Below are 14,136 nucleotides of genomic sequence, written 5' to 3'. Positions count from 1 at the left end.
TTTTCACGTGGGACGGTCCCCTATACCGCGTCTCCTTGTGCACATGGGACGATCCTCTCTTCCGAGAAATACGAGCGCACGCTGTTCTCCATGCAAGTGCCACTGCCTTAGGCCTAGCGTTCACCCGAAAGTTTTGCCAGTGGACTTTGAACTTTTGATTTTATCTCACGACAAATATTTCATGTTGAATACCTCTTAATTGTTACAGTTTACAAAACAGATCATATTACTTAGATTAAATAAATTCCATATTAGGTATCCAATTTATAGCACCTTTTACAGTCTGCTTCTTTACTTAAGCACGAGCATCTATTTGTAGATTTATTATACTCGTTAAATCCTGAATGAAAATTTTTTAGAATGAAAAATCTAACAATATCACCCTGACAAAGTTGTAGCAAACTGCATCATAAACCTTTTTAATGACAATGCCATGTCTCACTTCACATACATTTTAAAATGCAGGCAAAACCAAATCTCATTGGATAAGTTTTTAGTGAGACAGAGGCCCAATGTGTCTCAAGCAGTCAAGTGGCACCAAGAGACAGAAAAGAGAAAGAGCAAAAACCTCAGAAGAACAGTTACCTGATGTTTTTATGGAAGGGGCTCCCCTTCCTCACCACTTTTTGCTTATGCCATCAACTCTCCTCCATACAGATAAAGTGAAGTGAAATTTTCGTTTATATTTCATCTATTTATTGTGTTTATTCTTTTTGTGTAAGGGTTTATGCATTTTCATTGTTTTTGTATACGATTTTATGCATGAAGTACTTTTATAAAGGTTTAAATAAGCAATCATCTGGGGTTCGGGAATGGATTAATTCATTTCACATTAATTCTTATGGGAAAATGGTTTCAGTTTTCAAACAGATTGGTTTCTGAACAGCCTTTAGGAATGAAATATGTTTGGCAACTGAGGTTCTACTGTATAAGTTTATTTTTGTTGTTGTAACTTTATTTTTTATATCTTCAGAGTCTGTTATTTTTGATATCTTGAAAGGTTGATGATATTAGAGACTTACAGAGCAAAGGGTATGCAATATGTGTATGTCAGTAAAAGACTCGTCAGCATGACTTCCACACAGGATGTGCCCAGTGTTCCTTAAATGTGTTATTTGGATAGTGCCTTCTCTAAATTGTCATAGAGAAGGCACTATCCAAAGTTCATTTAAAAAATTCATTTCCACATAGGTGGAAATGAATTTTTTCTAATTGGTTGGGAAATCTGACTTCTTACTTTCAGGTTTAATCCTGTTTACTTATCCAATGGCTGATCTGCAGAATGCCTTGTTTGCTTTCATTTATTTGGAAGCGACTCTGTAGTTGCATTGTATTTTGTTCACAAAGGATATTGTTGGCACTCTGAATGTCAAGAGAGTGGATAGAGGATAGTAACTGGAGACCCTATGCTAGATGAAACATGGCAATAGTCACAGTTCTCCAATAATCAGGGCAGTGATGTTTCAAAAGACAGTGAAAGTCATCTACCACTTCTAGTTGGCATTCCCTTCGACTAGGGAAGGAAATGCCAAATGATGATCAAAAATATCCAGCCACTGGATATTTTTGATCCTCATATCTTATAAATATGATAATCATCAAAAATATGATTATCATATTTTTGATCACAAAAATATCCTTTATGGTAGTGGATGTGGCTATATACATAACAGCTATGGCTCATGCTGGTATAAAAGTGTTCACATGGTTTTACAATTTTCAGAGGCAAATGTGAAAAGTAAAATGGGTTATACCAAAGAGCTCAGTAATTTTCAATGTGGCACTATGTGGCACATTGAAAATTAATGTGGCACAACTTCACAACAACTCAGTTTAGGAAATTTCTGCCCTATTACGGCTGTCCCGATCAACTGAGAGATGGTATCGTGAAGTGTAAATTCCTATGACAACAGCAGCACAATCATGATCTGGCAGGTCACATAAAATCACTGATAGGAGTGCTGAAGGGCATGGTTTGAAAATATCATTTGTCCTTGGTGTAAAACACTCACTTTAGATTTCTGAAATACCTCTGAATGCGATGCCAGCATCACAACTGGTTTTCGAGAGCTGAAGAATTTCATTGAGGTTTCTGTTGCCACACAGCTGTCCACAAGCCTAACACCAGCCAGGATCTCTTTCGGAGATGGGATTTTCCTCCCAGAAACTTGGGTTTTCATCCCATAAATTGGTAAACTGGCCATTAGATCACGCACACCACACACACACATACATACAGCTAACAGACATAATACACTAGCCTCAAAGCACGAGTTGCTTTGGCCATAAATCCAAATGAACCAACCAACCATCAAGGTCAGTGCCAGGCAACTTTACTATCTGGTCCAACAGGTATGTCTCAGTTTGGCAGATGTCAGAAGAATGCTACTTTCCTGAATGTGTTGTGCCACCTGTGTAGTTAAGTGGAGAAATCATTATGGTCTGGAGCTGTTTTTCATGGTTTCGACTGGTTCCAGTGATGGGTAATCTCATTGCTGTAGTGTGTAATGACATTCTAGTCTATTCTGTCCAACTTTATGGCTAGTGTTTGGTGAAGGCCAAATTCCTGTATCAATATGTGAATACTGCTATATACAAACGAGGTCTGTGCAGAATGATTTGATGTGATGAGTTTTGAAAAATTTGACTGGTCTGTACACAGCCGTTATCTCAATCTCCATTGAACACCTCTGGGATGAAGTGGAATGATGATTGTGAGCCAACCCAATTGCCGGGCATCATTGACTGACCTCACTAATGCTCTTCTGAAAGAATGGAAGGGAATTACCACAGGAACTTACCAGAATCTAGTGGAAAGCTTTGCCAGAAGATTGTAGGCTGTTATAGCAACAAAGAAGTGGACTAACACTCTGTATTAATGCTTTTCATAATAGAGTAATAGTTGGAATGGATATTTTTGATCATATAATGTATATTTATAAGGTAGCAGTGCTTCTCCAAAGTGTAAGAGCCCAGTTTGTAGAATCAGTCCCCACTGTAGGAAGGTGTTTTGCTTGGCTTGGAGAAACTACATGGTATGCATTACTTGAGCTTTAGTGGCCAAAAATATGAAATATCATTGCAGAAAAAGTTAAGAATTTGAAAGCATCAGTAGTACAGTAGAAACTAAGGGACAAAATTGGAAGCAAACATTGATAGACTGAGGAAGTGCATAATGATATCAATTAGAAAGATAAAAATTTCTTGTGGATTTAAGAAGTTAAATAATTAGTCCTTGAAAAGAAGAAATCATAGGAAATTTGTGGCTAGTAAGTAAAGTGTGTTCCTAGAGAATATTAAGGAAATTGTAGACTAACTAAGTGCAAAAATCATTGGACAGAGGATAAATGTCATTAAGGCTGTATATATTTTTGGACTAATGAAAAAAGCTTATAAAATGAAGATAGCACAAAATTACCTGAGATAATGTAAAAAAAAAAAAAAAAGGACAAGGATATTGCAGCCATTTTACGCAAGTTACGTTATAAAATTATTAAATGAGACAACCAGCAGATTGGTAAATGAGTTACCTGTTTTGTAGATGGAAAACTGAACTGGAAGTTTCTGTTTTTTTCATACAAGACCAGCTAACTCACCTTCATTTGGAATCCTTTATGAATTCCTGACATTCTAGACAGGAATTTTTTGGGTGCAATTTTCCCTTTCCAAGGGGCAAATATCATCCCATACTCATGACTGTGCTACAGGGGAGCTTCTTTAACCTGAAAGATTTTCATTTAGAAATATTGAAATGTTTGCGCTAAATAAGCCAAAAATCTGAGACAACAGATCATATTCCAGGATACCGAAAACCACAAAAGGTAACAAATGTATAATACCTTTTTAGTCCTGTGGCTAGTAAGTGTGTGGGTGTCTGGACTGAGGGTTTGTGCGTGAATCCCATTCTAGAGTCTCAAACCTAGTACTTTTTCAAACCACTTCGTGCATTCGTTAGTAAGTAAGATGGTTTCACTTTGGAGATGGAAAATGGGAGTTTGCTGTTTGTTTATTAAAGATAAGCCTAGGAAAGAATGAGTTGGTTCAAGCAAATTAGCATAAGGACAAATTTTTTAACCTGGATATATTAGGGATCTCTAAGTTTTATAGATCTTATAGGAAAAAAAAAAAAAAAAAATATATATATATATATATATATATATATATGAAAGTTGCTCTTAATTGCATAAATACTGAATTGTAAGATTGTAGTTAGTATTTAAAGGAGTTATAGTAGGGTAGTTTGATGCTAAGTCAGCTGATTGTTTCCATGTGATGAATACAGGCTGTCAACCAGACATAAGACAAAGCTGTATCACACCTTCATTACTCTTTATAATCTATATGGATCATGCACTGTTAATGGAAAATAATGAGCCTGCAAAGTCATATATTGATATCATCTCTGCTTTGTACAGATGATCTTATTCTCCTAATTCTTCAAGACTTTAATTAAATTAAATAACTAATCATAAATTTGATATATAAAAATTATCATTAACAAATAAACTTTTAATATAAGTATGAAAGCATAAAGCATGAAATGTGCTTTTAGGGAACATTTAAAGACTTTATGCTATTTAGGCATAGTTGTGAAAATAGCAAATAAAATATGGATATACATTAAAGAATGAGATGTTGCTTTGATAGAGAGCCAGTTAAATGAACATATTTTAAACAAGAGAAATTGACCAGAACACCAAAGTAGCAGTACAAGACAGTCTTCAAACTAGTTGTAATGTATCTGTCTAAGAATTTGACTAGAAGCAAAAGGGGGATAATTTGAGTGAACAAATGCATTCATGATAAAACCATATTAGAAATAAATTTATATTATTACATTCCAAAACGTGTGGATAGAGCTATTCTAAAGTAGCAGTCTAAAGTTCTTAAGGTTTTGGTATGATTATCTCTTGGTCCAGTGAAAGAATTGGCTCTCTGCCTAATTTCTGAATTTGTAATATGATCAGCATATAGTATTTTTAGGAGTGTTAGTGCCTCATTTTAAATGCAAGCTTGAAATGAATGAGGTGTTTTATATCTTCATTCAGAATGGTCTATTTCACTTCCAGAGAAGTATGTTAAATTTTTACAATAAGATTTAACTGTAAGCTTGTTATCCTTCCATACCAGCTTTAATTTTTTGAGATGTGTTGTTGCTTTGCAGTATTTGTTCTGATATCCTGTCATGATCTCTCATGTTTATTAAAAATATTGTCCAGGTATTTAAGCTGATTAACTTCTATAAATTTGCCATCAAATAGTTTTTTTTGTTTCATTACATAATGTCCATCTGCTTCAAAAAAGCATGAATATCTGCCATTGTCTTTGATTTCTGGATATTTATAATTAAGGCATATTATGCCCAATATTGTCACCTGAAAAAAAAAATGTTATTCATTAGTCTTGATAAATAAAGATGCATTTTATTCTAGAAAGCGATAAACAGTGAAAAGAGAAGCAATGTAATATATACTGTAGTACCTATCATTACTGCTGCGATTCATTTTAATTTATTTGAAAATACTAACAGTCTGTAGTTGCTAAGAATTCTACTCTGCCAAGGATGTTTGTGAAAGACTTTAGGTAATTGATAATTTCCATTGTACTACTTATTGGTCACTTGATGTATAATGAAAAACACGTTTGCTCTCTAGATCAGCGTTTCTGATTTATCAGGTTCTTAGCCCATGCATGGTACTGTAATGCTCTGTAGGTCATCAGCCTTTCATGAATGTGTTTACCTTAACAAACAAATAAATAAAATGACTGACAGGTTGGGACATTAGGGGCTAAGACTACTCATTCTTTACCACTCTCTTCATTAAAATCCGTTTAAAAATTCTTGCTACATTTTCCCCTATGATTAATCTCTATATTGCTATTATGTATGTTAGAATAGAAGAAATATAAAATATTATGAATGCACTCATTGAGAGAGGGGATCCCACTTCAACACACACTTAAATACCTATACCTATCCTTGAGCACATTTATCAAAGATATACTCCCAGTCTCGAACAATATTTCATTCCGTAAACTTGCCTGTGCATAGTAACCTAGATAGTTTTAACAAATCCTTGTAAAGTGGGACAATAACTTCTTTATTCCAAAAAGTTAGTATTCTGTGTAACAGTGGTTATCCGATGTGATGACTTAACCACATTAGCAGTGTAACTCCTAAACTTTAACTCACTGTCCACAATAGCTTAATTGACCTTATAACAAATTACCATTAATATAATACTCTATAATGTCCTCTCTCCATAATGCATCATTTCACACTTTGCAGCATTGAACTCATATTTGTTGTCATTTGTCTACATAACCAGTTTATTAAAATCAGTCTGCAGGGATTTGATATATCGGCTACATTTCTTATCACTGTCCCTTTTATCAGCAAAATATATGAATATGACACACATGATCCTGCTAATTTTCATTCATTCAAGTTACCTAAAGCATTCAAGTTACCTAGAGTTATCAATTGGTATTTTGTACCTCTTATTTATTCAGTGGTTCCTCTCATTTCAAAGTATGGTAAATGATAATTTGTAATTGCAGTTAACTCTCACTATAGCAAACACCGATTTAATAAATTCGTACATTATAACAAATCTCTAAACCAAGTGTAAATTTTTTTAGCAAATGGAAGCATTGGTTGGGATTTTTTGGTAACATAGCACAGTGTTGTGCTGAACAGAATTCACTATATCAAACTATCTACTATAACAAATTACTTCTGTAGTGAGATTTAGTTGTATTTCCAGTAACTGAAATATTGATTGTGCTTATAAGTGTAATTTTGTAATGAAATTGCACTCTTATTTATAAAACTGTTGAATTTTAGGACTCAACCAACATGGGCACTAGTAAATCATCTTTCCTTGCAATGCCACCAGAAGTCAGAGAACTACATATTGCTGTTATGAGGAATGATGCAAATAGTGTGAGATTTCTGGTTAATTCTGGCACAGATGTAAACTTTCCATGGCAAAGTACTGAGCCTCCAAGTATAAAAGATGGAAGCACGCCACTTTGTGAAGCAGTATCTTTAAACCATCGGCACATTGTTGAGGTATACTTCATTAATTCTTATTTCATTAATTTCTTTTAATGATATTATTGCTTAAGAAACTTTTTTTACTGGAGACCTTGCAATTCAAAAAACTTGTAATCAATATTTTTGGCACACCTAATTCTCTTTATTCAATTTCTACATGTTCAAGTTCATGTTGAGTAGAAACTCAACATGAACTTGAATAAGAAAAGAAATAATGTATTTGTTTACTCGTTGATATTTTGCTGGCTATATTCTCACTTAGGGCCTGTCGTGCCCGTTGATATTTTGCTGGCTATATTCTCACTTAGGGCCTCTCGTGCCCTAAGTGAGAATCATACCCCTAGACCAACGAGCCACCTCAGACTTAGAAAACTTCCTCTGGTCTGCGACTAGACACAGGCTTTTTTTTGAATAAAAGAAAGTGAGTTAGCTAGTCTCATATGGAGGTAGACAAACAACTGCCATTCTTAGACATCTTAATTAAGTAGCAAATTAACGGCCATATAAACCTATCAGTTCACAGGAAACCTACGAATACAGGTCGCTATCTACATTTCAGCTCCTGTCACCATATTTCTCACAAACTCAGCATAGTACACATGATAAAGAAAAGAGCTGTCTGCATCACAACAGATAACAAGGATCTTCAAGACGAGTTAACATTGATATCTAATAATATGAACTTGAACCGCTACCCACGAAGACTCATCAACAAAATCCTTTTCTCTGAACCACACAAAGAGAGCGAGAGGATACTCAATATATCAAAACTATTGCAATTCCTTATGTGAGTGGCATCTCCAACAAGCTTGCTAGTCTCCTCAAACCACACAAAATAAGAGTAACATTCAAACCTATAGAAATAATTCATAAACTACTAAGATCTCCAAAAGATAACCATCCTTTCTATAAATATGCTGAAGTTTACAATATTCCATGCTCATGTGGTTCAAGTTACATCGGGCAGACATCAAGAAGCCTCGAAATTAGACAGAAGGAGCACATTGGTTACGTCAAAAACAACAGACAAGACATATCAGGCCTGTCATCTCATTTTTCTATAACTAACCATGTCATTGAGTGGGATAAAAGCTGTTCCCCCTTACATAGAAGAAGACTACCACTCCTGAATGTTTAAAGAAGCAGCTGCAGGGATAAAAGCTGTTCCCCTTACATAGAAGAAGACTACCACTCCCGAATGTTTAAAGAAGCAGCGACAGTTGCTCGCTCTGTTGATAACCTTAACAGGAACCAGGATTTAATACTCCTAGAGATATGGAAAACCCTAATTAGATCTCTTAACACACAGGAAATGAATTTAACACACAATGCAAACTACAGAACGTTCCTTAGCAACAACTAGTTAATCATGTACACACTATACGTGTATCACTCACGTTCAATGCTATTTTAGTTTGTAACTATAATCGTTAGAATTTTATAGTTATTCATATTTGTGTAATGTTTTTTAACCTAAGTGCTTGTACCCTGAAGATGCCAACAGCTAAGGATTGGTGAAACTAGTAGATTTAATAAATATTTATTAGTTAACACTTGATCTATTGTCCAAATAATTACTCTAAATTGAATAACTGTTTTAATAGATATGGTATGAAGGTCAGCAACTACAAGACAAAGACAATGAAAATAGGCAGAAGAATTGAAAATATTAACTGCACTCTGAATGGAGGACCTATAGAACAAGTGAAGCATTTCAGCTACTTTGGCACGATTTTTAGTGAAGTTGGTAAATTAAATATGGAAATAGACAACAGAATCAACAAAGCTGGTGTGGTAGGAAGTCATAAATTTATATGGAATAAGAAAAAAAATAGTTAAAACACTAAATTAGCTGTGTACAAGACAATTCAAAGCAATTTTAACTTATGAATCTGAGAACTTCATTAGAAATAAAAACACTTGACCAAAGACTAGAGACTACAGATCTAATCTTTCTGTTCAAGCATGTAATCTTGAAATTAGAGTCCTGAGAGTCCTGAGAAAGATTAGTTGCTTGTACAGATGCCATCAATGGCAATATCATATTAAAAACGAGGATATTAGGAAAGAACTTGACATTGTTAGCATCCAGGAATGTGTTAGCAGTGCTAATCTCAGGTGGTATGGTCACTTAAGCAGAATGGGAAGGGAAAGATTAGCAAAACAAGTATTCTCTGCCATGTTGGTTGGAAAAAGACCCAGAGGAAGATCAAGATAGAGATAGATTGATATAGTGAAAAGTGCATTAGAAGACAGAAATTTAAGATCTGATAATGTTGGAATCTTGACAGATAATAGATTGATTTGGAGGAAAATTGTTGATAGGAAGTTGGTAATGATATAAGTTTTTCATGTAGCACTATCATAATATATTGTACACCCCTTGAGGTTACATTTTCAGGAATTTGATGATGACTATGGCGACATATTTTGAAGGAGGAAAAGGGCATGGCAAGTTGTAAGTGGAATTTTTCTTCTTCACGTAATTGGATGTAATATCTGTTCTGACCAAGCCTTCATCTACTTTAATGGTAACTTTTATTATTTTTCTAGGTCTTCATTATTCTATCTTCACTTCTTCTCTCTGCATCTTCCATACATTTTATTCTTCGGGCTGATACCTAATTGTTTATTGCTTGTATTTCAAATTGTTTTCTTATATCTGTATTTTTTATTTTATCTAGTCTAGTTTTATTTACTATTTTTTTTAATATATTCATTTCACCTGTGTTTAACATTTGTCTTGTTTTTCTAGTGTCTGGTCTTGTTTCTGCATTATATGTCATAATAGACCTGATTGCCTCTTTATAAATTCTGGTTTTTGTCTCTACTCAAAGATTCTTCTTTTTCCATATTGTTTTATTCAAACATTCTGATTGGAATTTATACAGTTGCTAAAGGATAATTACCTGAAACAACATGTTATAGAGGGGACCAGGGGTTTGAGAGTGGTGAATCTGGTAATAGCATCAGAAGATATATCCATAACCAAGGTGGACATTCTGTCTATAATTGTGGAGAATGACCATGCAATGTTGTTCTGGGAAGTTGCTAAACATGTGGAATTCTCTGTCAAAGAAGGGTTTATGTTGAATTATAAAGCTGGTAATTATGACAGACATAGGATGCATCTTGGAATTGCCATGGCTACAAAAGCTATAAGAAAAGAATGTCCGTAGTGAATCGGGAGTCTTTAGAGATTGTTTGTAAGAATCAGTACCAGACTTACGTATCCAAGATCAGAAGGATAAAAACAAGTGGGGATTAAGTGGATGAATAGAGATATAAAGCCAGAGCTGCAAAAAAAGAAAACACTGTGGTGGAAATATAAAGAAAAAAGTGATCCTGATGAGCAGTTTAAAGTGCAATCAAGAATGGCGATTATTATGATAAGAAAGGCCGAATCAGATTATGAAAGAAAATTAGCTAAGTGGACCAAAGTAAATCCAGTAGAGTTTCTTTGTTATGTAGCAAGTAAGAGGAAAAATGACTTTGGTGGGGTGAATTTAAACAATGCTAATGGTAGGAAGGTGACAAACACAAAGAAATACTTAGTTGCAGAGTGATCGTATTGCAGAGGTGTATCATCCAGGTGGAGGTTTTACGGTTCCTGATATGACATATGCATATCAGAATTGAGGTAGATAAACAGTAGATCAATCAGTATATCGAAAAATATCGATGTGAACACAGCAGTAGGACTGGATAGCATGTTAGCCTGTGCACTATGTGAATGAACAACAGAATTCGCACTGCTTGTGAGGAAATTGTTCAGTCTAAATCTGAGCTCTGACTTAGACTCTGGCAGGATTCCAGGGGAGTGGAAAGAGGGTAAGATATAGTTCCATTACATAAATGTGACTCTGAGACAGAGATAGCAAACTGCTAAACAATTAATATATCAGGAGTCTTTGTTAGAGTATTAGAAAAGTTAAAGGAAAAATTCAACAGTGGGTAGATTGGGATGAGATACTCACTATGTGCAGCCCAACTTTGTAAATGGTAGAATCTGCCATAGTAATTTATTCACATTTTATTTCCTTTATCCATTTGAACTGGATAAAGGAAATGGCTACACCATAACTATACTGCTGGACTTTACAAAGGCATTTTACAGAATACCACATGGAAAACTGTTATAAAAGTTGGAGCACATGGGATGGATATGAAGCTAGTAGCATTGATTTCGAGATCGAAGTAGTGGATGGAACTCAGAATACACTTGAAAATATGTGTGATGTAATAACAGCAAATAGGATTGAAAGAAAGATTAAATGTGACACGATAGAAAGAGAGAAACAAAATGTGTTGAACAAAAGAGTAGTGTGACTGATGTAAAGATTGAAAAGTTGGCGGTATTGAGAGAGAGAGAGAGAGAGAGAGAGAGAGCTCGGTTATGCAGAGTGATACACCGGTCAAAGCGGGAGCTGGAGCAAATGTAGAAATTACATAAATTAAGTGGATATTAAATCCAACATCATTTCAAAGCCGAATACAGAAAATATAAAAGTTTTGTGCAAAAATTGACCAGAGAGCTTGCAGGAATATACTCACTGCCATACTACCAGTTTCCCCAGCCAAACCTAATAGGAAGCACAAACACTCAATGCATCTGTATATTTGCCTCCTATTGGTCTATTTGGTAAGGTTTCACTGGTCTGACAACTGTCAGACCAGTGAAATGATGTTGGATTTAATATCCACTTAATTTATATAATTTTTGCATCGCCAAAGTGAAGCCTTTTGGCCCTTTATTTTGGTAAATGCAGAAATGTCTGGCAAGTTAGTCAGCTGATTACAGAAAGAAGGAATTATGAGAAGAGAAATGAGGACTCGAACAAGAGAAAAAAAAAATTAAGGAGCAAGTCTTGTACAGTGATCGTCCGCGCAGTTAGCTTAGTGGCCCTGCGCTTCGCAACCATATGCCTGGGGAAGGAGTGTCCTAGGTTCGATTCCCGTCGGTGACGTGAGGAGCTGAAGGATCTTCCTCAGCCATAGCCAAGTTAGCCAGTCTTGGGCTTGGACAGCAGGGTTTTTTCCCCAGTTTGTTCTGGGGTTTTTCATCCCGCAAAGCAGGCAAACTGGCCTTGAGAACTCAACACTACAGGCCATAGGATACACTGGGGCATAAGGCTGACCACCTTATCCTGTAAACAAAGTAAGGTCCGATGATCAATGAACCCTCGACACCGCAAGGTAAAAGAGGGTATAAGGAAGATGATGATGATGATATCTTGTACAGTGATTCAGTCATTAAAGGTTTGATTGACGAGCGATAGACAAAATCATGCTTTCCAGGTGTGAAAATTAATGATGTTAGTGAGGCTATTAGAGCACAAAAGGGAAGGGTGAAAGAGTTGATCATATTGGTGGGAATATATGATTTGAAAGGAGAAAAGTAATATGGCATGAGAGAGAGGACATGAAAGAATAGTAGAAGTTGCAAAAGAAAAGAGTGAGAGAGTTAAGATAGTGAGTCTGTTGCTGTGGTATGACAGAGTAGAGCTGAGAAGAAGGGCCATAATTGCGAATGCCTCAATGTATAGGTTATGTAGGAGGAGTGGTGTGTAGTTTGTGGAGTGAGTTTGATGGGTGAAAGGACTTATACAAGAAGGATGATTTGCATCCGAGTAGATTTAGTGTTCGGAGACTAAGAAGAGTGTTGTCGAATGAACTGAAAGTGATGTGCTGAATCAGGAAAACTAGATATTTTTTTGGGGGGGGGGGTGGATATGCAGACATCAGTGAAGCAGTTGAGTGTAAGAATGTGTATTATATGCCCAAGTTAGTACCACTGGTAATAAACCAGAATGGGGTAGTTAGTATAAAGCATCAGGATAGTACTAGACCTAAAGAACTTTTGGAGCAGGAGGAAATTTCAGCATTGGTTGGCTCATTCTGGCCAAACGTTATTGGCATTAGTGAGACATGGCTAACAGAAGATGATATAGTTAGTGGGATAGAATGTGAGGGATATAGCGTTCAGCGAGGATAGAGAGAAAATAATGGGGGAGGGGGGGTTATTGATGATAGCCAGTGAACTGCAACCAATGAGAGGTAGAAGTCAACTGCAGGACATTGAAAATAGTACATTTGAGGCTGTCGTGTGAGATAGAGGCCAGCAGAACAAAATATACAGTTGGATGCTGCTGTAGACCAGGAGATGGAAAAGATGATGGAGATAGTATGCATTGGCAAATAGATTCAATGAGTGGAGGACAGGTAATTATTAGAGAGATTTCAACTATGGGAACATAGATTGGAAGGAGGAGAGGAACATGAGAGGAAGGAAGTGGGATTTATGCAGTTTAGTACATTTGAGGCTGTCGTGTGAGATAGAGGCCAGCAGATTTATTACTAAGGGATAATTATGTTAGACATGTGATGGAATATACTTGGTGGGGGGTTCAAGTGTGCTTGATCTAGTAATTGTATCTGAGAATTTGTCTATAATAAATATGACCACGGTGCCACTAACTGGTGAGAGCAATCATATCTTGACTGGGAAGGTGGCTGAATATGTGGAATTTTCAATTAAGATGAGGTGTATGTGAAATTATATAGGGGCTGGTAGATATGACGAGCTTAGTAGATTGCTTGGATCGGTGCCATGGCATGTTAAACTTCAAGTGCTGGATGTTGATATTTCATGGGAAGTGGTAAAGGGATGTTTGAGGGAGGTAATGGCAGACTGCATACCTAAAATCAGGAGAGTAAATAAGTAAGTTTCATCATTAAACTGGAGCTGCAAAAAAGAAACGGTTGTGGAGGGAATTTAAGGAGAAAAGTGAAGAAAGGTGATCAACAGGCACATGAACAGTACAAAGCACAGGTTACCACAAGGATAACTAGTGTGGTAAGAAAGGCAAAAGCAGAGTATGAAAGGAAGTTAGCAATGGAGACTAAAGAGAATCCCAAACAATTATTTTGATATGCTACAAGTAAAACAAAGAATATATATGACAAAATGATTTTAATGAATGTTCATGGTAGAGAAGTAACTGAATCAGTTACTTCCCTAGGTTACTTAGTGTGAATATAGCTGTGGGATTGGATGGTACACCAGCAGTGTTACA

General features: G+C 35.8%; 1 protein-coding gene across 2 annotated transcripts in view; it reads left to right on the top strand.

The window, feature by feature from the left end:
* LOC150106266 (uncharacterized) overlaps positions 1–14,136 on the top strand; it is a 304,586-nt gene that overhangs the window by 42,928 nt on the left and 247,522 nt on the right. For both annotated transcript variants that reach the window (XM_090392286.1, XM_090392285.1), the window contains one exon: positions 6,848–7,075. In XM_090392286.1, coding sequence (XP_090248412.1) covers positions 6,848–7,075 — 228 coding nt within the window. The remainder of the gene's footprint in view (positions 1–6,847; positions 7,076–14,136) is intronic.

Source organism: Typopeltis vanoorti, chromosome 5, assembly GCF_054136105.1.
Source record: "Typopeltis vanoorti isolate ZY-2024b chromosome 5, IOZ_Tvanoo_1.0, whole genome shotgun sequence".
In the NCBI taxonomy this organism is placed as follows: Eukaryota; Metazoa; Arthropoda; class Arachnida; order Uropygi; family Thelyphonidae; genus Typopeltis; species Typopeltis vanoorti.
This window is presented reverse-complemented; position numbering and strand designations above follow the sequence as displayed.